Below are 19,206 nucleotides of genomic sequence, written 5' to 3' on the forward strand. Positions count from 1 at the left end.
ATATTGTTTCTCTTCTCCAATCGCTTAATTTAATCATAGAGCCAATCAATTATTTTCAAAGAGAGTGTCATTATTTTTATTTCCATCTTCTTTTGAGTGTCCTAGTGATTAGAAGTTAAGGAAGTCCCTTTGAAAAGCTAAGAGGACAAAGTGTGCTCAGCATATATTCTCAGGGTGATTTTAAAAGTCTTAGGAATTATCAAAGATTTGTGTCATTCTCTTTGGGAGAAAATCATTAAGAGTTTAATGCTGCTTTAGTTTTTTTTTGTGTCTTTGATAGTATAATTTAGAATTTTAAGTATTTTCATAAAATTGATGAGAAAAATTAAGATAGGTAACAGAAGCATCTATTTAGCATATATCTTTTTCTTTTTCAAATTACTGATTATATATTTTAATTTATAATTTGCAATTTGGTAAGTGCACACATAGGTGTACACTTGTGAAACCAATACCACAACAAGAAAATTAACATTATCCATTACTCTAAAAAGTTTCCTTGAGGCTGGGCGTGGTGGCTCATGCTTATAATCCTAGAAACTTTGGGAGACCGAGGCAGGAGCATTGCTTGAGGCCAGGACTTTGAGGTTGCAGGGAGCTATGGTGACACCAGTGCACCTTGGCCCAGGAGACAGAGCTAGACTCTGTCTCAACAATAACAACAAAAAGTTTCGCTGACCCCTTCCTTCCTCCCCTTCATGACTACCACCTCCTCCATTCCCAAACAACCACTGGTCTGATTTCTGTCACAGTAAGGATAGTTTGCCTTTTCTAAAATTTTATATAAATGGAATCTTCCTCCTCTCCTTCCTCATAATATTTTCATCTAGTTTTGTTATTAAAGTAATTTGGCCTCCTAGAAGCAACTGATCAATTTTATGGAAAATATGTACAGAATAAATACTATAACTTCCTTACATGTTTGTTGGAATTTATCATCATCTGGGCCTGGAGTTTTCTATATGTGAAGGTTTTTATCTACAAATTCTATTTTATCTATTTGTTCTTGAGATTTGGTAGTTTGTGCCTTTTAAGAAAATTATTCATTTTATTTCAGTTGTTGAATTTATTGGCATAATGTTATTTATATTATTTTTTCATAACTGTTTTAACATTCTTGTCTACTAATTCTATTTGTCATATTTGGGTCAATTTCAATTTATTTATTTTTATCCTTTTTATGGGTCTGTTTTCCCACTTCTTTACATGGTAATTTTTTTATTTGATGAGAGAACAATTAGGGGAAATATCACATACAAAAAAATTAAATTATAATGAAAGTCAGAGAAATTTGAATGCTGTTAATGATGAAGAAATGAAGTGTAGTTTAGTTTCTATGTAAGGATAGATCACAATGAACAGGAATCTTCAAAGGACTTATGAGATAGGTAGCATCCCAGATAACTAAACATGATTTAGACAGTTAAAGATGGTAGGGGTGTGGGAGAAAGGGATTTCAGTAAGAGACAAGAGCTTGAATCTAGGATGATGTGAGTTTTTGAGGAACAATGACTAAACAGGTTTGCTTGGAAATTAGGGTGTATATAAAAGAAGTGATGGGAAATACATGCATTTCAACATTTGATTACATTGTTTGCATGTGTCATGCCACCCTCAGAGATCGCCAATACCCTGAAAACAGGTGCACACACAGGTGCCCATGCATTATAAATGTGTATATTTATATATATGAGTGTTTTTGAGTGTGTTTCCTTACATGTGTATTTATATATATTCTTATATGTGTATTTATATATATTCTTATATATGTTTTCATATATATTCTTATATATATTCATATATAGAGATATATATTCTTTTTCACAGCCTCAGGTGCAGTAATAGATCCAAAATAATTATTTATTTAACTGAATTGGGTTTTTAACACCTTTTTGGCAATATTGTCTGCTTATAAATAACTGGCCTATGCTTTTTGATAGAGCAGCTGTTAACTTGTTTTGCTACTAAGCACAGTAGCCAGTGGAGCCTCCATCCACAGATTGCTGGGTCAGAAACTGCTCAGGTTAGAACATCAAGTACATACCTAAGCTTTAGGAACCTAGAGTAATGCTCTTAGGCCAGGTATTAAGAGCACTATTTTCTACTTGGCTTGCCTACTCTGAGGAAAGGAACCAAATCACTAAAAGAGATTTGCTAAATTAAGAGAACTTTTTTATTTTATGCACATGATTTTGTGATTTCATCTTCATCTCTGAGAATTTTTCCATATGATGGCTTAGGAATTAGGTAAATAATATATATTTATCTTTACTTTGTACAAATATCTGCAGTAAAGCCTTAACACTTTGGAACCCACCAGTGTAGAAATGTATGGTCATTTGAAAATAATTCATGAAGATGTTTGGCCTTGTATTATGTATGAAGAAAGTAAAATAATAGCCTAAATAAGACTGTTGGGGATTTTTATATGTATAATTTGATTACAAAAGCGAATTGACAATTGAGATAGTAATGATATAAATTATTCCATTAACCTGTTGTTCTAACTATAAGTAAGCTTTTTACAATACAAAAGTTTTTTCTTTTATGTAAATAGAAATGTGCACTCACTAATGAAAATTTAGTGCACACAAGTAAAGGATAAAAAAGAGTCCCAGTAACCCCAAAGTATATATTTCTATCCAGTCTTTCTGGATTTACATAGAGGGTTTAGGTGTGTGTGAAGGGATATGGTTTTACAGAGTTATAGCCATATCTAATTAAATTTTCTAATTGAGTGGTAAAACCTTTCTGAAGTGTTCACCCAGAGGAATTTTTTGTGTCAGATTATAGGTTTATGCCCTCATTAAGACATAATAATTCATAATGTTTTAACCCACATTGAGCTGTCTCTATGAAAGAGCATATTCATTGTGCAAATGTGAGAGCCTCTTGATGTCCCAAGTGTCATCTGTGTGACTGCTGATAGGATTATTCCCCTGGGAACAAGTGCAGGCCATTCTAAGTCAGAAAGTGTACCTGTGGATAGTCTCCCAGTGTAGTCTTCCTCTTTTTATATAAAGATTCTCCATTCTTGAGCTCTTTCTTTTGATTCATTTCTTATTCATTTATCAGTTAGGATTGAGTTCAGCTGCATATAAAAGAAAACACAAAATAATAGTGGCTTAAATACATTTGTTGTTCTCTCCTCTGAAACAAGTCCAGAGGTAGGCAATCTCATTCAGGTGGATTCATAGCGTGATTTCCAGGCCATTTCCATCTTTCTTCTTTGCCGTTCTTAGTGTGGGGCTTCCTTCCGCCAGGTCATTTCATGATCCTAGATGACTGTTGAACCTTCAGAAAGTCCCACTACATTATAGGCAGTAAGCAAGGGGCAAGGGATACAAGAGAACTCCTTGCAGCTGAGTTGGCCCTTTTCAAAATAATTGTTCTGAAGTCTTACCCAACAACCTCTGTTCACATCTCATTGGCCAGAATTTAGTCATGTGACCATACCTAGCTTTAAGATAGTCTGGAAAATGTAGTTTTTTAGTGGGGAAATTGCTAACAAATAAAAATAGAGTGCAGTTATTCAAAAAGAAGGGAAGGCAACCATCTAAAGTACCTATTGTTTTTAAACCACATCATACAACTACGTGCAACCAAGTTGTACTCAATTCTCAAAAGAAGAACACGTAAAGGGTATATTTCTAAGCAATTGCAGAACTTTGGAAAAGAAAAACTCTTTCATTGACTTTCATAAATAAAAGGAAATTTGACTAAGCATAATGTTCTTGGGTCATAAACGTTACAAAAATCTCAAAACCCTCTGTGCATTGATCCATTATCATCACATTCAGTGTTTCAAACAAGCCTCAAAGCTAGACTTAAATTCTCTAACTTGTTTTAGTTGTTATTTTTGTAGTGCTTTGCTTTGCTAACTCTGTACTAATAATATTTGTTGGCATACAGAATTTATTCAATATTGTTTTCTACAAATATTTTATTATACAAAAGTAAATGATATAAAAAGGTATTTGTTTACAGCTTCCTGAATAAGGATTTTTAATCTAGGTGCGGCTTTCTTGCATAAGAAATAAAGTGTATGCTATGGGTAAAAATATGTCAAATACCTTTGATGAAATCTTAACCTGCCTTTATGCCTAAGCCTTAGCATTGGAAATCATCCAAAGTAAATTGCTACATTATCTCTAAGATATGACTACAAGTAAATGCACTCTATTGTCTCTTTTGAAGTACCTTTGAACACAAATGGAATTTAATTCTGTCTTATGACTTAGAGAAAGAGGTAAATTGTCTTCATGTTGCTTATCTATAGTATGTAGAGAGTAAGGAATATTTGTTCCTTTTCTACATAGCATAGTATACATACTTCAGAAATACTTGGCTTACAATGTAATGCATAGAAGTTTCCAAAAGTGTTATAAATTGATTGTGGTAATTTGTATCACTTCACTATATTAGATTTCTATTGCTGTATAACTATTATCCTAAAACTTAGTGGCTTAACAAGATAACATTACTTAATTCACAGTTTCTGTGAGTCAGGGATCTAGCTGAGTCCTGTGCTTCTAAATTCCTCAGAGAGTTGGGACACACGATCTTAGGTGCGCAAACAAGAGAAAATATTTTCAGATTTGCCTCAGGTGAAAAACCATTCCAGTAAAAACACTAAGGATACATACATATATTTTTTTCCTCATTTTGATTAATTTTGAAGGAAATTTTTGTTTTCCATCTTTGTTTTTATTGCTGTATACAGTGAACAATAGCTACTGTAGCAGTCAGAAGAGCACCCTTTAAAAATTCCCTTGGTGCTAACTCGGAAGAAGCAGAATAGCCATAGGATAAATCCTAGCGATATGAATATACTTTCATGAAAAATGTCTATATTGTCTTGAATTTTCAGGAAGACTGTTCTTGAAATATGGCACTTAAGCTAGGTATACCTACCCCCCTAGTATTACTGAGAGGCAAATATAATTTCTAGTCATTGCTTAAGTGATAAAGGCTGGCTTTAATTATAGAAAAAATTTCTATTTGATGACCTAGAGATAGCTATATTAAAAGGTTTACTCAATTTGTGTATTTAATATTGTACTATTTTCGGTATAGTTACAATAAATATCTATTTCTCTTTCTCTCTTTGGCTACTTTTTTGAAATAGACTAAGATGCTTAGTGAAGCAGCTGGAAAGAGGTGACGTTAACGTCGTTGACTTAAAGAAGAACATTGAATATGCAGCGTCTGTGCTGGAAGCAGTTTATATCGATGAAACAAGGTAAGCTTTAACCTCCTCTCCCTTTTATCTTCTTTGCCTCCCTCCCCTCTGTTTCTTTTTCTTGACTCTCCTTTATCTCAAACAGGAATTTAGCATATCTTTGTACAAAACCAAAATCAAAATCTTATTAAAATTTAAAAGGTTCTTCTTCATTGAGCTAATTAACTGGATTATGATTCTCTTAAAAAAATACACATTTTGATCTAAATGCGTTAATGTCATAAAACAGTCAAACACTAAAGTTATAAAATTAAAAAAAAATTAAAATCTCTCTCCCCACCCTCACTGTCCATAGGCCCAGACTTCTAAATGTCAGAGACATCCTAGTTTTCACTGACATAAGGGTGTTCCACACATTCCCATGAGATGTATCTATCATTCTCTCTGCAGAGCCCCACAGTTTTTTTGTGTGTTTTTTGTTTTGTTATGTTGTGTTCTGAGGCAAAATCTTGCTCTGTTGCCTGGGCTAGAGTGCAGTGGCATCATCATAGCTCACAGCAATCTCAAACTTCTGGGCTCAAGTGATCCTCATGCCTCAGCCTCCTGAGTAGCTGGGACTACAGGCGTGCAACACCATGCCCAGCTTAATTTTTTTATTTTTTATAGACATGGGGTCTCTCACTATTGCCCAGGCTGGTCTCAAGCTCCTGGCGTCAAGCAATCCTCCTGCCTGGGTCTCCCAAAGTGCTAGGATTACAAGCGTGAGCCACTGCACCCAGCCCCCAAATGTGTTTTTGATCATTGCCCAGACCTGGCCTCTTAATTAGCAGAGTGGTAAGGAGATTAGGAAACGAGTATTTATTTGAAGAGGGTTGTTAGCCTAGTGCTGCGATTCTCAACCAAGCCATTTACTTCCACCAGGATATTTGTAAAATCCAGGAAATTTAACTGATGTTTCTTGGTGTTGGAAGAGTCAAACTCGTTCCTGATTCCATCGCAAAAAAATAAAAAATAAAAAATACACACGCACAAAAGTGACAGACTGATTAGGGCTACCCATGAATTTAGAGGTAAGAGGGAACCCATGAAAGAGAAACACGCATTTCCAGAGTTTGATACAGAAAAGGTGCTAGGTTTTTTCAAAGCTATAAGGCAAGTGGAGTAGAGGTCTCTTGAAGTACCAGAGAGTACTTTAGTCAGGTGGTGAAAAAGAGGCTGCATGGCATGATTGAGGGTATCAGAGCCAGGATAGGAATTGTAAAAATTCAGCCAAAATATCAGAGACCATATAATGCTCAAGGTACCCTCTTGGTGTGGCAAGTTTCTCTGAAGGACCCATAACCAGTCCCCACGAGAAAAAATAGCCAGCACTTGGGCATTTGTCTCGTAGATAACAGCAAAACCACCAGTCTAGCAAGACCCTTTGGGGCTATAATTTTCTGCCTCTGCCTTCACATTGCTGAACAGTCAGAGCAGGGGAACATGGAGAGGGGAGACACCCACCAGCCCCCTCCCCTCTGCAGGTGTCCATGCCTGGGCCAGGCTGGAGCTTGGGGAAGGTGATAAATGTTAAGCTAGCTGGATGAGTGATCAAAGTTTTGGTTTATCTGTGTGCACTGGACTTCACACACATTCACATAATGGTGCCTGATATGTAATAAATTCACATGATTCAAAAATGAAAATATTGTAAAAAGTGTTGATGAAAGTCTTGCCTCCACCCTGGTCCCAATCTACTCCATTCCCCCATAAATTTCTTATACATCTTTCCACTGATTTATTACAAATTTTTATTTCATATGCTTTCCTTCCTCCTTTCATGGAAGGTAGTACACTATAGACATGGTCTTCCATTCTGCTTTTTTTTTTTTTCTGAACAAGGAAACTTGGAGACCTTCCTAAATCATGTTCTGAACTTTTTGGTGTTTGACAACAAGAAATTTCATTAATAACTGACAGAAAAGACCATGTGAGAGCTGTGCTGCCCAGGTGATTCTTTCTTCATCCCCAGAACAGAACTCTTCTACTAAGCCATGGTTTGGAGATACAAATTCAGGAAAAAAAAAAAAAAGCACATTTTTAGATTATAAATTCTGCCCAGAATTGTTTTCCTGGTTAACGTTCATGGAATGTATATAAATGTATATGATTCTTTTAAGTGAATGAAGATCCAAAGTATAAATTTTTAAAAATTTGTTGTTCCTATAATTTCCTTGCTCCTTCATTTTCATGTATGTTCTTATTGTTCACAAGTTGACTGAACTTAACAGGTTTGAGATTTCTTTGATCTGTCCTTGACTCTTTTATTTTATATTTATCTATAATATTTAAGAACTTTTACCAAAGAACTTATTTATAGATTTAGATCATTCATGGTGTAATGGAATAATGCTAACTATGTGGTTAGCCTTAGTGTCTTGTCTTTCATTTGATAGATTATTATATGTTATATTTATTCATTTTTCGGTTATATTTCCTTTCCCTGAAAATTATGACTCTGTAGTTATTTTGCTAACTCATTTAAGCATACGTTACATTTATAGTGTAGTTCTTTTTCATTTGAAATTACTCTTTTGTGAGGAAAAAAAGTTAAGCACAATGCTTAGCTGCTCCATGGTAGAAATTTAATTTAATTTTTTTCTTTTTTGCTTCTTAAAACAAAACATCTCAGCTCTTCATACCACATCATTCCTAATTTTTACTCACATGACACAAAACTTTTCACTCTTTTATTTAATACTTCCATAGCTTTGTGATTTTTAAATTAGATTAATCATAGCACCTAGAATTTGTATCATCTTCAAAGGGCTCTTAGTTTCATTATCTCACATTAGTCTCACCACAATCCTTTGCAGTTGGCAGGATGATTATTACTTTCTACATTTTACTAATGAGAGAATTAAAGCTCTTAGAAGTAAAATGGTTTGCCAAAGGTCATAGAGCGAAGCATTGGCAAAACTAGGACTCAAAACTAGCCTTTGACTTCTTACTTAGTACTCCTCTCTGTGTAGCTGGCTCTTCTCAGAGTATTGCTATAAAACAGGATGGCCTTTAAGGACCTCTGAAAGATTTAAATGCCAATGCATAAAACATTTTTGATAGCTGTAATTATGCATTAAGGGCCTACTATATGCTAAGAACTCTTCTAAGCATTTTATATGTACTATTCCATTTAAACATCACAACAACCGTCCGAGATAGAAACTCTATTATCACCATTTTGTATATAAGGAAAGTGAATCACAGAAGAGTTATATAGCTTACCCAGGGGAACACAGGGAATACACTGAAGAGTGGGATTAGGGCTTTGGCAATCTGATTCCAGGGCTTGGGCTACTAAGCCCCATCCTCATCCTCAACCCACTTGTGACATTTAACTAAAAGGTGACTTCAGAGACTTACTGGAAGATTGATGAAAGCTCACCTGCTGTCACTGTCATCAGTGATACACAGATTGTGTTGCATCTCTTCCCAATTCTGCCTTCAGTGGTGTCACATTGGTAGCTTAAAATGGGCCACAGTGAAAGTATTTACACCATGGAAAATAACAAACACTACAAATCAGGATTTTTTTTTTTCCTGGAGAGCCTATTGTTAAACATTTACCATTATACCACTGGTTAAGATTACCTCTTATGAATCTTCTAAGGGGTGAATCTTTACTGCTGTGATATTATGACCAAAATATCAGCAATAATACTAATGTGGTTTGATTTCTTATATATTTAGTGAGACACACAGCAGTAAACTGAGGATATGTCTGCTGAGATGTGCATATAATTATTAAAGTGTCATTTGCCTTAGGTGCAGCAAGAAGCATTTATTGCTTTTAAACTTTAAATTAAAAATCGGCTGACTTCTGAGATGTATTTTAGATGGAAAATTCTCTTTCTAGAAAAAAATGATTCAGTGAGTTTTTCAGAGAGGTGTTGTTTAAAAGTTGGGCCAGACTGAAAGAAGGTCAACACGTGGTAAAGCAGGATAAAACAGAAACTATAATATTTATTGGTTTAAAACACACACACACACACACACACACACACCCCAACCACACCCCTCTTCCCACTAAGCCTTAACAACTGCAGAATTTCAGTTAAGAAAACAAATCAAAACAAAAATATTTTTCAAAAGATGATTTTGGTGAGAAAAATGAAAACAGAGTTTCTGATAGAAATTGAATTCTGACTTTCTTTGTGGAGATTATAGCACAATTCCCTGATGAACATGACTGTTGGTTTTTCTAAAAGACATTTTCTAATGCAAATGCCAATATTTTGTGATTCTTGTGTTCAGATATGTCCCCAGAGGCTACTGTTTTTCAAAGTTGCACAGTTGTAATCCAGAAACATGTGGCCTAAAAAACAAAACAAAACAAAAATTCGTTTGATTGTCCTTATTTGGATTGGAATATTGCCAAGCAAAGTAGCGTCCTTGGCCTTATGAACAGGATAGGCAGCTGATGGAGAGGTACACTTTCAGAGATGGATATTGTGCTTACTAATAGCTCCTAAAAACACAATTTATAACTTCATTTGTTTAATGTGAAGCAATCTGTTTTATAATTATCATGGTTAGAGCATAGATTCTGGATTCAGAAAGAGTGGGTTGTTCAAAGCCTCCACTCAGTACTCTCTTTCTTTAACTACGTTCCTTGACATCTACAGTTCCTATCTTTATCATCTACAAAATAAGAATAGGGACAATCCTCACCTCGTAGGGTTGACATGGGGAGTAAATGTAGCATAATGCCTGACAGAGTAAAATTTAAGTACTAATCAATTTTTTTTTAATTTTTAAATAAATTTCAATTTATTAACTACTAATAAAATGCAAATACCTCTAGGATACCTAACACATGAAAATATATAATTTAGACATCCTAGTGAAGATATAAAATAATTTCCTGAGAGCAGTTTTTGATCCTAAGAAAATGAAAACAGGTAGGTTAGTTACCAGGAAATGAAAGCAAAGCATACAATGATGGAAAAAACTTTAATGCAGACATACACATCTCTGTAAAAACAATTGGCTTCCATGTCTTACCAAATATAAAGGTCCTTAATTTGGGGGTAGATTATCTTGAATGAGAATTCAGTGATGTCAGTCATTACTTCAAGAAGTTAGTCTGGTGAAATTGAATGATCTTCAGGGCATCTTGGAGTCTAAGACCCCTGAAATCATTGAGTAGAGGGATTTACCAAAGAACTTTCACTCATTTGACAAATATATATTGAGTACCTGAAATGAACCCCAGTCACACTGGTAATCCAAATCAAGAGTACAACTGTGCTGATAGCTGGTGCCTAGAAATGGGTCAAGAATTGTGAAGACAAACTTTAGCACAAGGATAAGTGCTGCAAACAAGATACAGGGAAGTTGAGACTTAGAGAGAGAGACCCAAGCACACTGATGAATTACCAGAGGAAACTCTAAGTAGCAGGAGTTAAGTCATAACCAGAGGGAGTAACACATGGTAAGAACTTATACAGAGTCAGGATTCCAAACCACATCTGACTAGATGTGCAGATATTCTTAGTATTACTGAGTTTGTTCTCTAGCAAAGCTCTCCCAGTCCATCTTTAAAGACAAGGCTTCTAACAAGAGGACTTAAGGTAAAAAAAAGTCTGGAATATGCTAGATACATGGGCACTGAAGTTCAGAAATACAGTGCCAATTAGGGATGTGAGTTTGGGAATTACAACTCAGGGGTCTCAGTTCTTTTGGATACCTTTGATGCCAATCTTCAATAGTTGGGGCTCTTTCGCTATTTGAATATATTCCCCTTCCTAAAGTTTTTGACAATGCCCAGCAAATGTTTACGTTTTTCACCATCTTTCCTGGTTGTCACTTTCCTCTGAAGCCAGCTTTCTGGCTCCAAACTGATGAATTGTTCCCATGTAGGTCACCTATTTTTCCCTCAAGTCCATCTATCTACAGGTATGCTCCCATGAATGAGCTCAATCCCTTCCTCTAAGTTCTCCAAACTGAAGGGAAAATCAGCTATAATTGCAGTAAGGCCTTATTGATAGATGCTTTCAGAATCCACAAACTCAAGTTCTTTCGTAGAGGTCCCCTACCAAGCATATCTCTGCATCCTCTAAGATCTGATGCCCATCTCACAAAGACCAGCTGACCATACCCTGTAGAAGTCCTTTCAATATGACTTGCTATCCTGACTTCAGGATCTCAAGTTCTAACACCTCGATAAAGGAAGGGGGTGATCAAAATTAATGTCAAATTGTACATTCATCTCTCAGGATCAACACCTGTGCTGAAAGACTACATCCATATTTAGAAAAAAAAAATGACAGTTTTCTAAAGGATACCTAATCTGCAGTAAAGCAGCTGTGCTCAAAGTGAAGACAACCTTGTACATTTCTGTTCAGAGATGTTAGGCCTCTTAGAATCATATTGTCTCAATCTTCTATATGCCAGAGGAGAGGCTTTACTTTATTTTAGTGTAACTAAAAGACCTATTCAAAAGATTTTTCATAAAACAAAAGAGCAGTCTGCACTAAAGGCAAAATAAAGCCCCTGTAGAATAAAACAATTTTTTGACTTTTCGAATGTCAGGGTTTTTCCACTTCCAACCACTAAGGTTTAAAAAAATGCTTGGAATTCCATATCAAAATGGGTTAAATGTTACTCTAGTAATTGAAGTCAAGGGAGAAGTGAAACTGCCAAATAGAGATGTAGAGCGGTAGGGTAGTTAAGGAGAACATAAGTATTTAGGCATAGGCATGGAACTACCAAATAAGAGACATAGAAAGAACAGATACAGCAGCAGGAGGCATGTCTGAAAAACATGAAGTGCCTAATTATTAGAGAGTAGGGTTACTAAAAAGGGTAAATCAAATGCTACAGGGAGAACCACTGGATGAGTTAAAAGATTCCTGATGTCTCTGAAGTGGAGTTTCAGTAAAGAAAAAAATATACCAGCCAGATTATGATAGTATAGGATTACTATGAAATGGCTTCATGAGGAAATTAGTATAGACTATTTTTCAAATATTTGCTAATATAGAAAAAAGTGGAGATAGAATGATCTATTAATGGAAACATATACTTGAGGAAGGCTTTTGTTGTTGTTGTTCACATTGTTTTTATGATAGAAGACTGGTATCTTTAGCCTGGAGATAAATAGTTTAAAAAGAAATTTGGAATAAAAAGAAAAAATATTTCATAGAAAGATTAAGTCAAGAAGTTATCCCTGGGAAGTTATCTATGAAAAGAGAGAACTATCCAAGCATTGGTTAAAAATACAGATGAAGATGGAACTAACTAGTGCATAGCCAAGGATCTTCAAATAAAACATGAGCAGCATTGCAAAATCAGAAAGATTGGTTAGCATTTCATTTTAGACTCAGCTGCTCATCATGGGCAAGGGTGCTAAAATAATTATGGCCAAAGTATGAACAACAGGGTGCAAAATTTGGGGATCAATGTGATGTGGAGAGTAAACTCTTGGTGGTTAATCACCACAACCTCCCCATCATGATGGCACTGACCCATGTGTGCCCCTTTGACATTTGGAGTCACATGAGGGAAAGAGAAAAGGGTTGGACTAATGAACAGGTTTTATGAGTATCTCAATTGAAAGTGATAGGAAACCCAACCAAGCCAGCTTAAACAAATGGTTAATTTAGTGGCTGTCACTGCCAAAACATTGATGGCTACTGTTGACTGCAAGCATAAGCTGATTCAGGTCACAGATTATGTCACCTGGTCATCCCCTCTGTTCTGCTTACTCTGGAATGGCCTCTTCTGATGCTTAAGTGGTAACAAGATGGTGGTAGTATTTCCGAGTTTTACATTCTCACACCATCAAATCCAGCAGGAATGAGAAAGGTATTCTTTTCCAGAGGATCCAATAAACATGTTCTTGTGTTTCATTGGCTCTAGTTTGGTAATATACTCATCCCTTTACCAATCTTTGTGTCTGGGGGAATTGTGTATACAAGTTCAGTGGTGAAGCATCCCATGAAACAGGTACAAGGTCGATTCTACTTAAATTATATGCTTAAGAATTCAGACTGGAAGAGAGAGTTTTCCCAGAAAACAACAACAATTGTGTTCTCTCTACAGCAAAAACTAAAATGTTTGTGTTACTACCAAAAGCAGAGAGACCCGGATGAGTGTTTGTGTGGGTTGGGGAGGAAAGCCCTTGACTGGCAGTTCAGCAACACCTTTCTAGGCTTTGATCCTACTAATGATTAGCATCTGGGCAAGAGATTTTTTTTCCCCCTCTAATCATTGCTTTTCTCACATGGAAGATGAAGTCTTCAGTCCCTCTTTATTCTGGAATTCTGGGACCATAGTCCCAACATCCCCTTGTAAAGACCTGCTCATGACTAAACTACCCTGGCCACCAGGAGGGAGCTGCTTAATGAGAGAGCATTTATAAATATGGGCTGTTGTATATTTTAGATTGTTTCCAATTGGAAAAGTCCCTAAGGAAATCAGTTTGAGGGAAACGTGCTAATACATTGCTGGAGCTCAGTGAATCATTAAAAATCAGATTATGATTTATGAATTCCATTTTTATGGTGTGAGTTGTAGGGAGGGATGGCTGTTCTCACCCTGTGAGTGGTGTGGGAAAACTACTTAGAAAAAGTTGCAATATTCTTTTGGTTGGTTTTCCTATTTTCTGTCCATCTATGGTGTGTTGCTTTCTACAAACTTTCAAAAACAGCCTCACTAATGAAAAGGGAGAAGAAAAAAATCTGACCAGATATTTTAAGAAAATGAGTGACAAAAAAGCTCTACATATTAAATAAAATCTCACTATTTGTGATATTTTGAGTCAATAAAACATAAATGAATATTTCCTTATATATGTCAAAAACTTATTTTTTTCTAATAATATTAATAACAATGAAAATTGTTTGACAGTTATATCCAAGGTAATATATTATGTAATTTGCATATATAATTGTGTATAATCCTCAAAAAATCCTATAAATTAGGTACTTATATTATTTCTACTATAAAGAAACTTGAGGAGTAAAGAAAGTAATTTACTTGCTTAAGAGCATATAATTATTAAGCATCAGAGACAAGTTCAAACTTAAATGGAGCATACCCAACATCCATTCTTCTCCTTTTCCTTGCCAACAGAACCCATTTTTCCCCCAATATTCACTCTCTCCTTCAAAGCCAAGTGATTTAGGGGAGATCAACCTCAGCCCCAGGCTCAGGATGGGTACATCCTAATTGATTGAATCCAGTCATTATTCCCCAGTTTCCTAGCCAGTTAGACTCATTGGTCATGTGATGTAATTCTGGCCACAGGGTAGACTGTTGGTAGAAGTTTTCCTCTCCATAGAAAAGGAGTCCTATGCATCTAGGAGATGCTGTATCTGAGTATGATGCTTGAAATAGATACAACCATGTTGCTTCAAGCATAAAGCTACATAAACTTAATACCAAAGTTGATGATATAGAAAGATGAGAGAAACCTGAGTCCTTGAGATTGTTGTTGACTTTAAAAATCCTTTACTGGAGTCAGCCTACCTTTAAGTTTTTTCTTAAGGAAAATAATAAATTTTCCTATTATTTGAGACACTTTAGTTTAGGTTTGATGTCATTCGTTCTCGAGAGCATCCTTAAGCCAGGTAGGTCAGAATCCATCTTCATCATCTGTGATCCTTCCAAGGAGTCACTTTATCCTAACAATAAATCATAACACGAAAGTTTGATTTCTAAGTTATGTACTTAAAATTCATCATTGATTTCCCCATAAAACCAGATAATAGGTTGATTAAGTTTCCAAGGTAGCCCCCAAAACATGTTGATCCCATAATACAGTGAAACAACATAGATATTTCTTGAGCAAGTACCAAGTACAGGGAATCAGAGACTTAAGTGTTTTCTAAGTATAAGGGCGTTTCCTTATTCTATAGGAATACTATACTTCCTCAGCAAGCCTACTTCCAAAACATATTTGGCCTCTGTCTACCCTCCATCTCTTTTCTCTTATTTCCATCTCCATCGATCTAGTCGGAGTCACCATTATCTGTGAGCTTGTCTCAGAACCTGTCTGTCTAACACACATCAGTCAGTTCTGTACTGGGACCCTGCTGGCCTCCAAGTTCCCCCCAGGAGGGGGTGTGGGGGTGGGGTGGGGCATTCAACTCACTCATGCTTCAGGATCCTGGAAACTTATTTGGGGCATGTTGCTACACTCCCCACGGTTTGTCTTAGTTGAAGTTCAGGGAGGACTCAGTGTCCCATCTCCAGATTTCATCTGCCTTCTTTCTGACTCCTCTTCATTAACCTAGGGCATCTTCGGATAATCACAGGAATGGGAACTTTGCTCTGACTCATCACGTATTCTTCCATCATCTTTTCCTGGGCCTTGCCTTCTTCCATGGGATCTAGATTTTGAAACTCAAATCAAATCAAAGATTCTTTTCCTCCCTCAGGTTAGTGTGTGTCATGCACAACTTGAAGTACTGAATGAATTCATGGTTGACTATATAGCAAAGGGTCACAGGATAACAGGAAATATTTTTAATTGTTTTTTAAAAATATTTAGCATTTGAAAATTATCATTTTACACATGAAGCAGGACATGACTGAAAATGTTAACATTTATAACATATACATCAAAACAAATAACTTATTCTTCATCTGGCCTAATACCTAACTACTGCAAATACCCGAATATTTAAAAAAATCTCTAAGGCCGGAGACTCTATGTTTTATACTTTTATTCATTTATTCAACAAATATTTGTGGAAGACACTCTTCATTTGCTGATAATCATTTTGCTATTCTGTCTGGCTACTGTTAACACCCCCTTGTCATCATCCCCACAATTGTGGCCTCATGGGTTTAGAAAGAAATATATTCCTTATCTCACCTTACACTCTTATTTTCTGAATATACCCCAGGTCTACTTAGGACCCATTCTCTGTCCCCTGCTTGGTTGAGAAACTGACTTTTCTATTTTGCAATCAAATAACATACAGGTAATTCCCATTTGTAACATAAGTATAAAAGATCCATCACGATACCATTATAGGGATTATTCTGCCTGTCCCTTCCCATATAACTCACCAACCCTCACTGACATTGAAATAGTAGGCATATGCTAACAAGCAGTGCCACTAAGTCCATATTATAGGAGAGAAATAAATCTTATTTTCTCGGCAGAGAGCTTCCATTAATTGGCAGGCTGTGAAAGAAGGAGAACCATGTTCTCAAAACTCAGTGTTCATCAGAATCAGGTGGAGAGCTTGTTAGAACAGCCCTTGCTGCAGCCCACCCCCAGAGTTTCTGATTCTGCAGGTTTGGGTTAGAGCCCTGGAAGTTTCGTTTCTAGCATGCTCCCAAGTGATGCTGATTCTGCTGATCCAGAGACCACATTTTGAAGATTACTAGAGGATGTCACTATGAGGCTATAACAAAAAGGAGATGCAGAGAGAGCATTAGAAATCTGATGGTTATAAATTGAAGATCTTATCAAAAGAGTATGCCCCAAGTATTGCCCCAAGTTGTATATGAGATAACCTTGTGCTAAAACACCTCCCCCAATCTCGAGGAAATTTCACCATAGAATAGGGGCCATAAGCAAGGGGTGCTGATCTGGAGATTAGCAGTGCCTCACAGCAACAAGTGTGGGGCTCAGGGGAGGCAAGGCCTGTCCTTTGGTCCTTGGTGTGGTCACCTCTCCCAAGTCTCGGAAACCATAGGCTCATCTCTGGGCTGCAGCCCCATCCTTTTTCCCCAACCACGCTTAGTGAACCTTGGAAGGACACACAGTTAGATGGAGCATGGAATGTCCTTCTCCTATGTCTCATTTCCCTGATTAGAAGAGGCAACACATCTGTACTCTGGAAAGTGGGGTATGAAGAAGATCAATACTAGGTAAATATTGTATTATTGTGGTAATATATACATAATATAAAATTTATCTTTTTAACCATTGTTAAGCATACAATTCAGTGTAATTAAGTACATTTACAATGTTGTATAACCATCATCACCATCCATTTCCAGAGTTTTTCATCATCCCAAACAGAAACTCTGTACCCCTTAAATAACAACTCTCCTTTTCCCCTCTGCTCAAATGCTGGTAACCTCTATTCTACTTTCCACCTCTGTGAATTTGCCTATTTTTTAATCTTTACTCACTAAACTTTATAGTGGGTAAAGATTATTTTTGGAGATTTCTCTCACTGTTCTTACTTTATTTTTTGACTCCCCAAAATCTACTTTGACCAACTTCTTCCCATAATGTCTCAAACACTTCCATCTCCGTGATGTCCTCCTTTTCCTGCATGTTGGAAAAAGAACATCTGCTTAGACTAATGCATGCAGATGTGTCAATGGCTGGACATTTACCAAGGGCTTGCTTTGTGGCAGATGCTGTTCTAAGTGCTTTCTGTGCATTTATCCAGTTCTCCCTCACAGCCTCACCACTAGGGATACTATTGTTATCATCTCTATTGTGCTGACCAAGGAGCTAAGACTCACACAGATAAAATATTTTTTCTAAGACTACATAGCTAATAGGTGATGAAGCCAGGAGTCTGACTCCAGAGGCCATTTTCCTAACTACAGAGGATGCTTATTAATCAAATATTTTGTAATTAGTGGAACATTAGGCTTTGTGCCTAATGGAACATTTTCAAAGATATTTTTGAGCCAAGAGGACTTCCTGGTGGGAAGCCAACAGTCATCTGCGAGGCCTAGGGCAGTTTTCTGCCGCACCCATTATCCCCATTTCCGTCCCCAACTGACTCCAAAAATATAATTTTGATCCCAGCTTTCTAAGCAACTTGATTCCTTCTCAGAACCTTCCCCTCAACATTCCTTGGCCCTTCCTGCTAGTCCTAGGGGCAGAATCTCCTCTGCCTCAGCCTCTGATTCCTCTGGTGGGCACAGAGGAGGCCCAAAACCCTCCTTAGGTTTTGACTTCAGCACTGTCCTTAGTTGACCTCATTTCAGCCAAGATTTGCCTCTAGGGAAATTGAGCTAAGGTCAGCATAACTAACTTCTCCACTCAAATATTCAGTCTTCATAGTCACTCATATACAATGGTCATCTCACAGTTTTAAAAAAAGAGAGACTAACAAAACCAGAGTGAACATTGAACAAAGCTGTCAGGTTGATAGAAAAAGGAAACTGCTGAAAAAAAAAAAACCTGTTAAGATAAATATTTGTGAGCCTGCCATTTAAAATTCTTTTTGGAAGAAGATAGGGAATAAATAATAAATAAATAAACATGCTTCTCAGGGGTGGCCTGAAAGAAATAATTTAAATGTATTTAGCATTCAGGAAGCAGGTTACTGACAAGTAGCTATGGCATTTCAAATAAATTACCTTTTTGCATCCTGACATTTAATTTATTGTACTTCAAAGTACCATGAATATTGCCATCCATATATATTTCTTATGAGAAAGTGATTGAACATACCAGCTCTGGAAAATAAATTTAAGCATCCTTCAACCAAAAATTCCCTGGTGGACCAAACTCCTTTAAGATTTTTTTCCTTTTTTTTTTTTTTTGTAAGAGACAGTGTCTTGCTATATTCCCCAGGCTGGTCCTGACCTCCTGGGCTCAAGTGATCCTCCCACCTTGGAGTCCTGAGTAGCTGGGATTACAAGCATGCACCACTGCACCCAGTTTCAAAAGCTTTTAAGGTTAATTATTTTTAACTCTAAATTTCAAGGTAGAGATGAGATGCCGAATAATGATTACTGACATTATTGACCAAATGTGAAGGTAGTTTGCACGTTTTTAGTAAGAAAGCATGCATTTGAGATGGAGGATAACTCAGCAGTTAAGAACTCTGTCTGAAACTGTCAGACGTGAGTCAAACTGTGGCATGGCCTCTCCTGGTTGTGTGACTTTGAGCAAATCACTCAAGATGTCTGTGCCTCAATTTATTTATCAATAAAATACTGATAATAATAATAATAATTAGATCTTCCTCATGGTGGTATCGTGAGGATTAAGTGAGCTAAAGCTTGGCTCCTTGCCTGGTTTATGGTAAGAAAGCAATAAAGTTAGCTGG

General features: G+C 36.5%; 1 protein-coding gene across 9 annotated transcripts in view; it reads left to right on the top strand.

Annotated features, from left to right (window-relative positions):
* PDE1A (phosphodiesterase 1A) overlaps positions 1–19,206 on the top strand; it is a 313,670-nt gene that overhangs the window by 212,687 nt on the left and 81,777 nt on the right. For all 9 annotated transcript variants that reach the window (XM_069470028.1, XM_069470036.1, XM_069470043.1 and 6 more), the window contains one exon: positions 5,129–5,242. In XM_069470028.1, coding sequence (XP_069326129.1) covers positions 5,129–5,242 — 114 coding nt within the window. The remainder of the gene's footprint in view (positions 1–5,128; positions 5,243–19,206) is intronic.

This window comes from Eulemur rufifrons, chromosome 1, assembly GCF_041146395.1.
Source record: "Eulemur rufifrons isolate Redbay chromosome 1, OSU_ERuf_1, whole genome shotgun sequence".
Taxonomy (NCBI): Eukaryota; Metazoa; Chordata; class Mammalia; order Primates; family Lemuridae; genus Eulemur; species Eulemur rufifrons.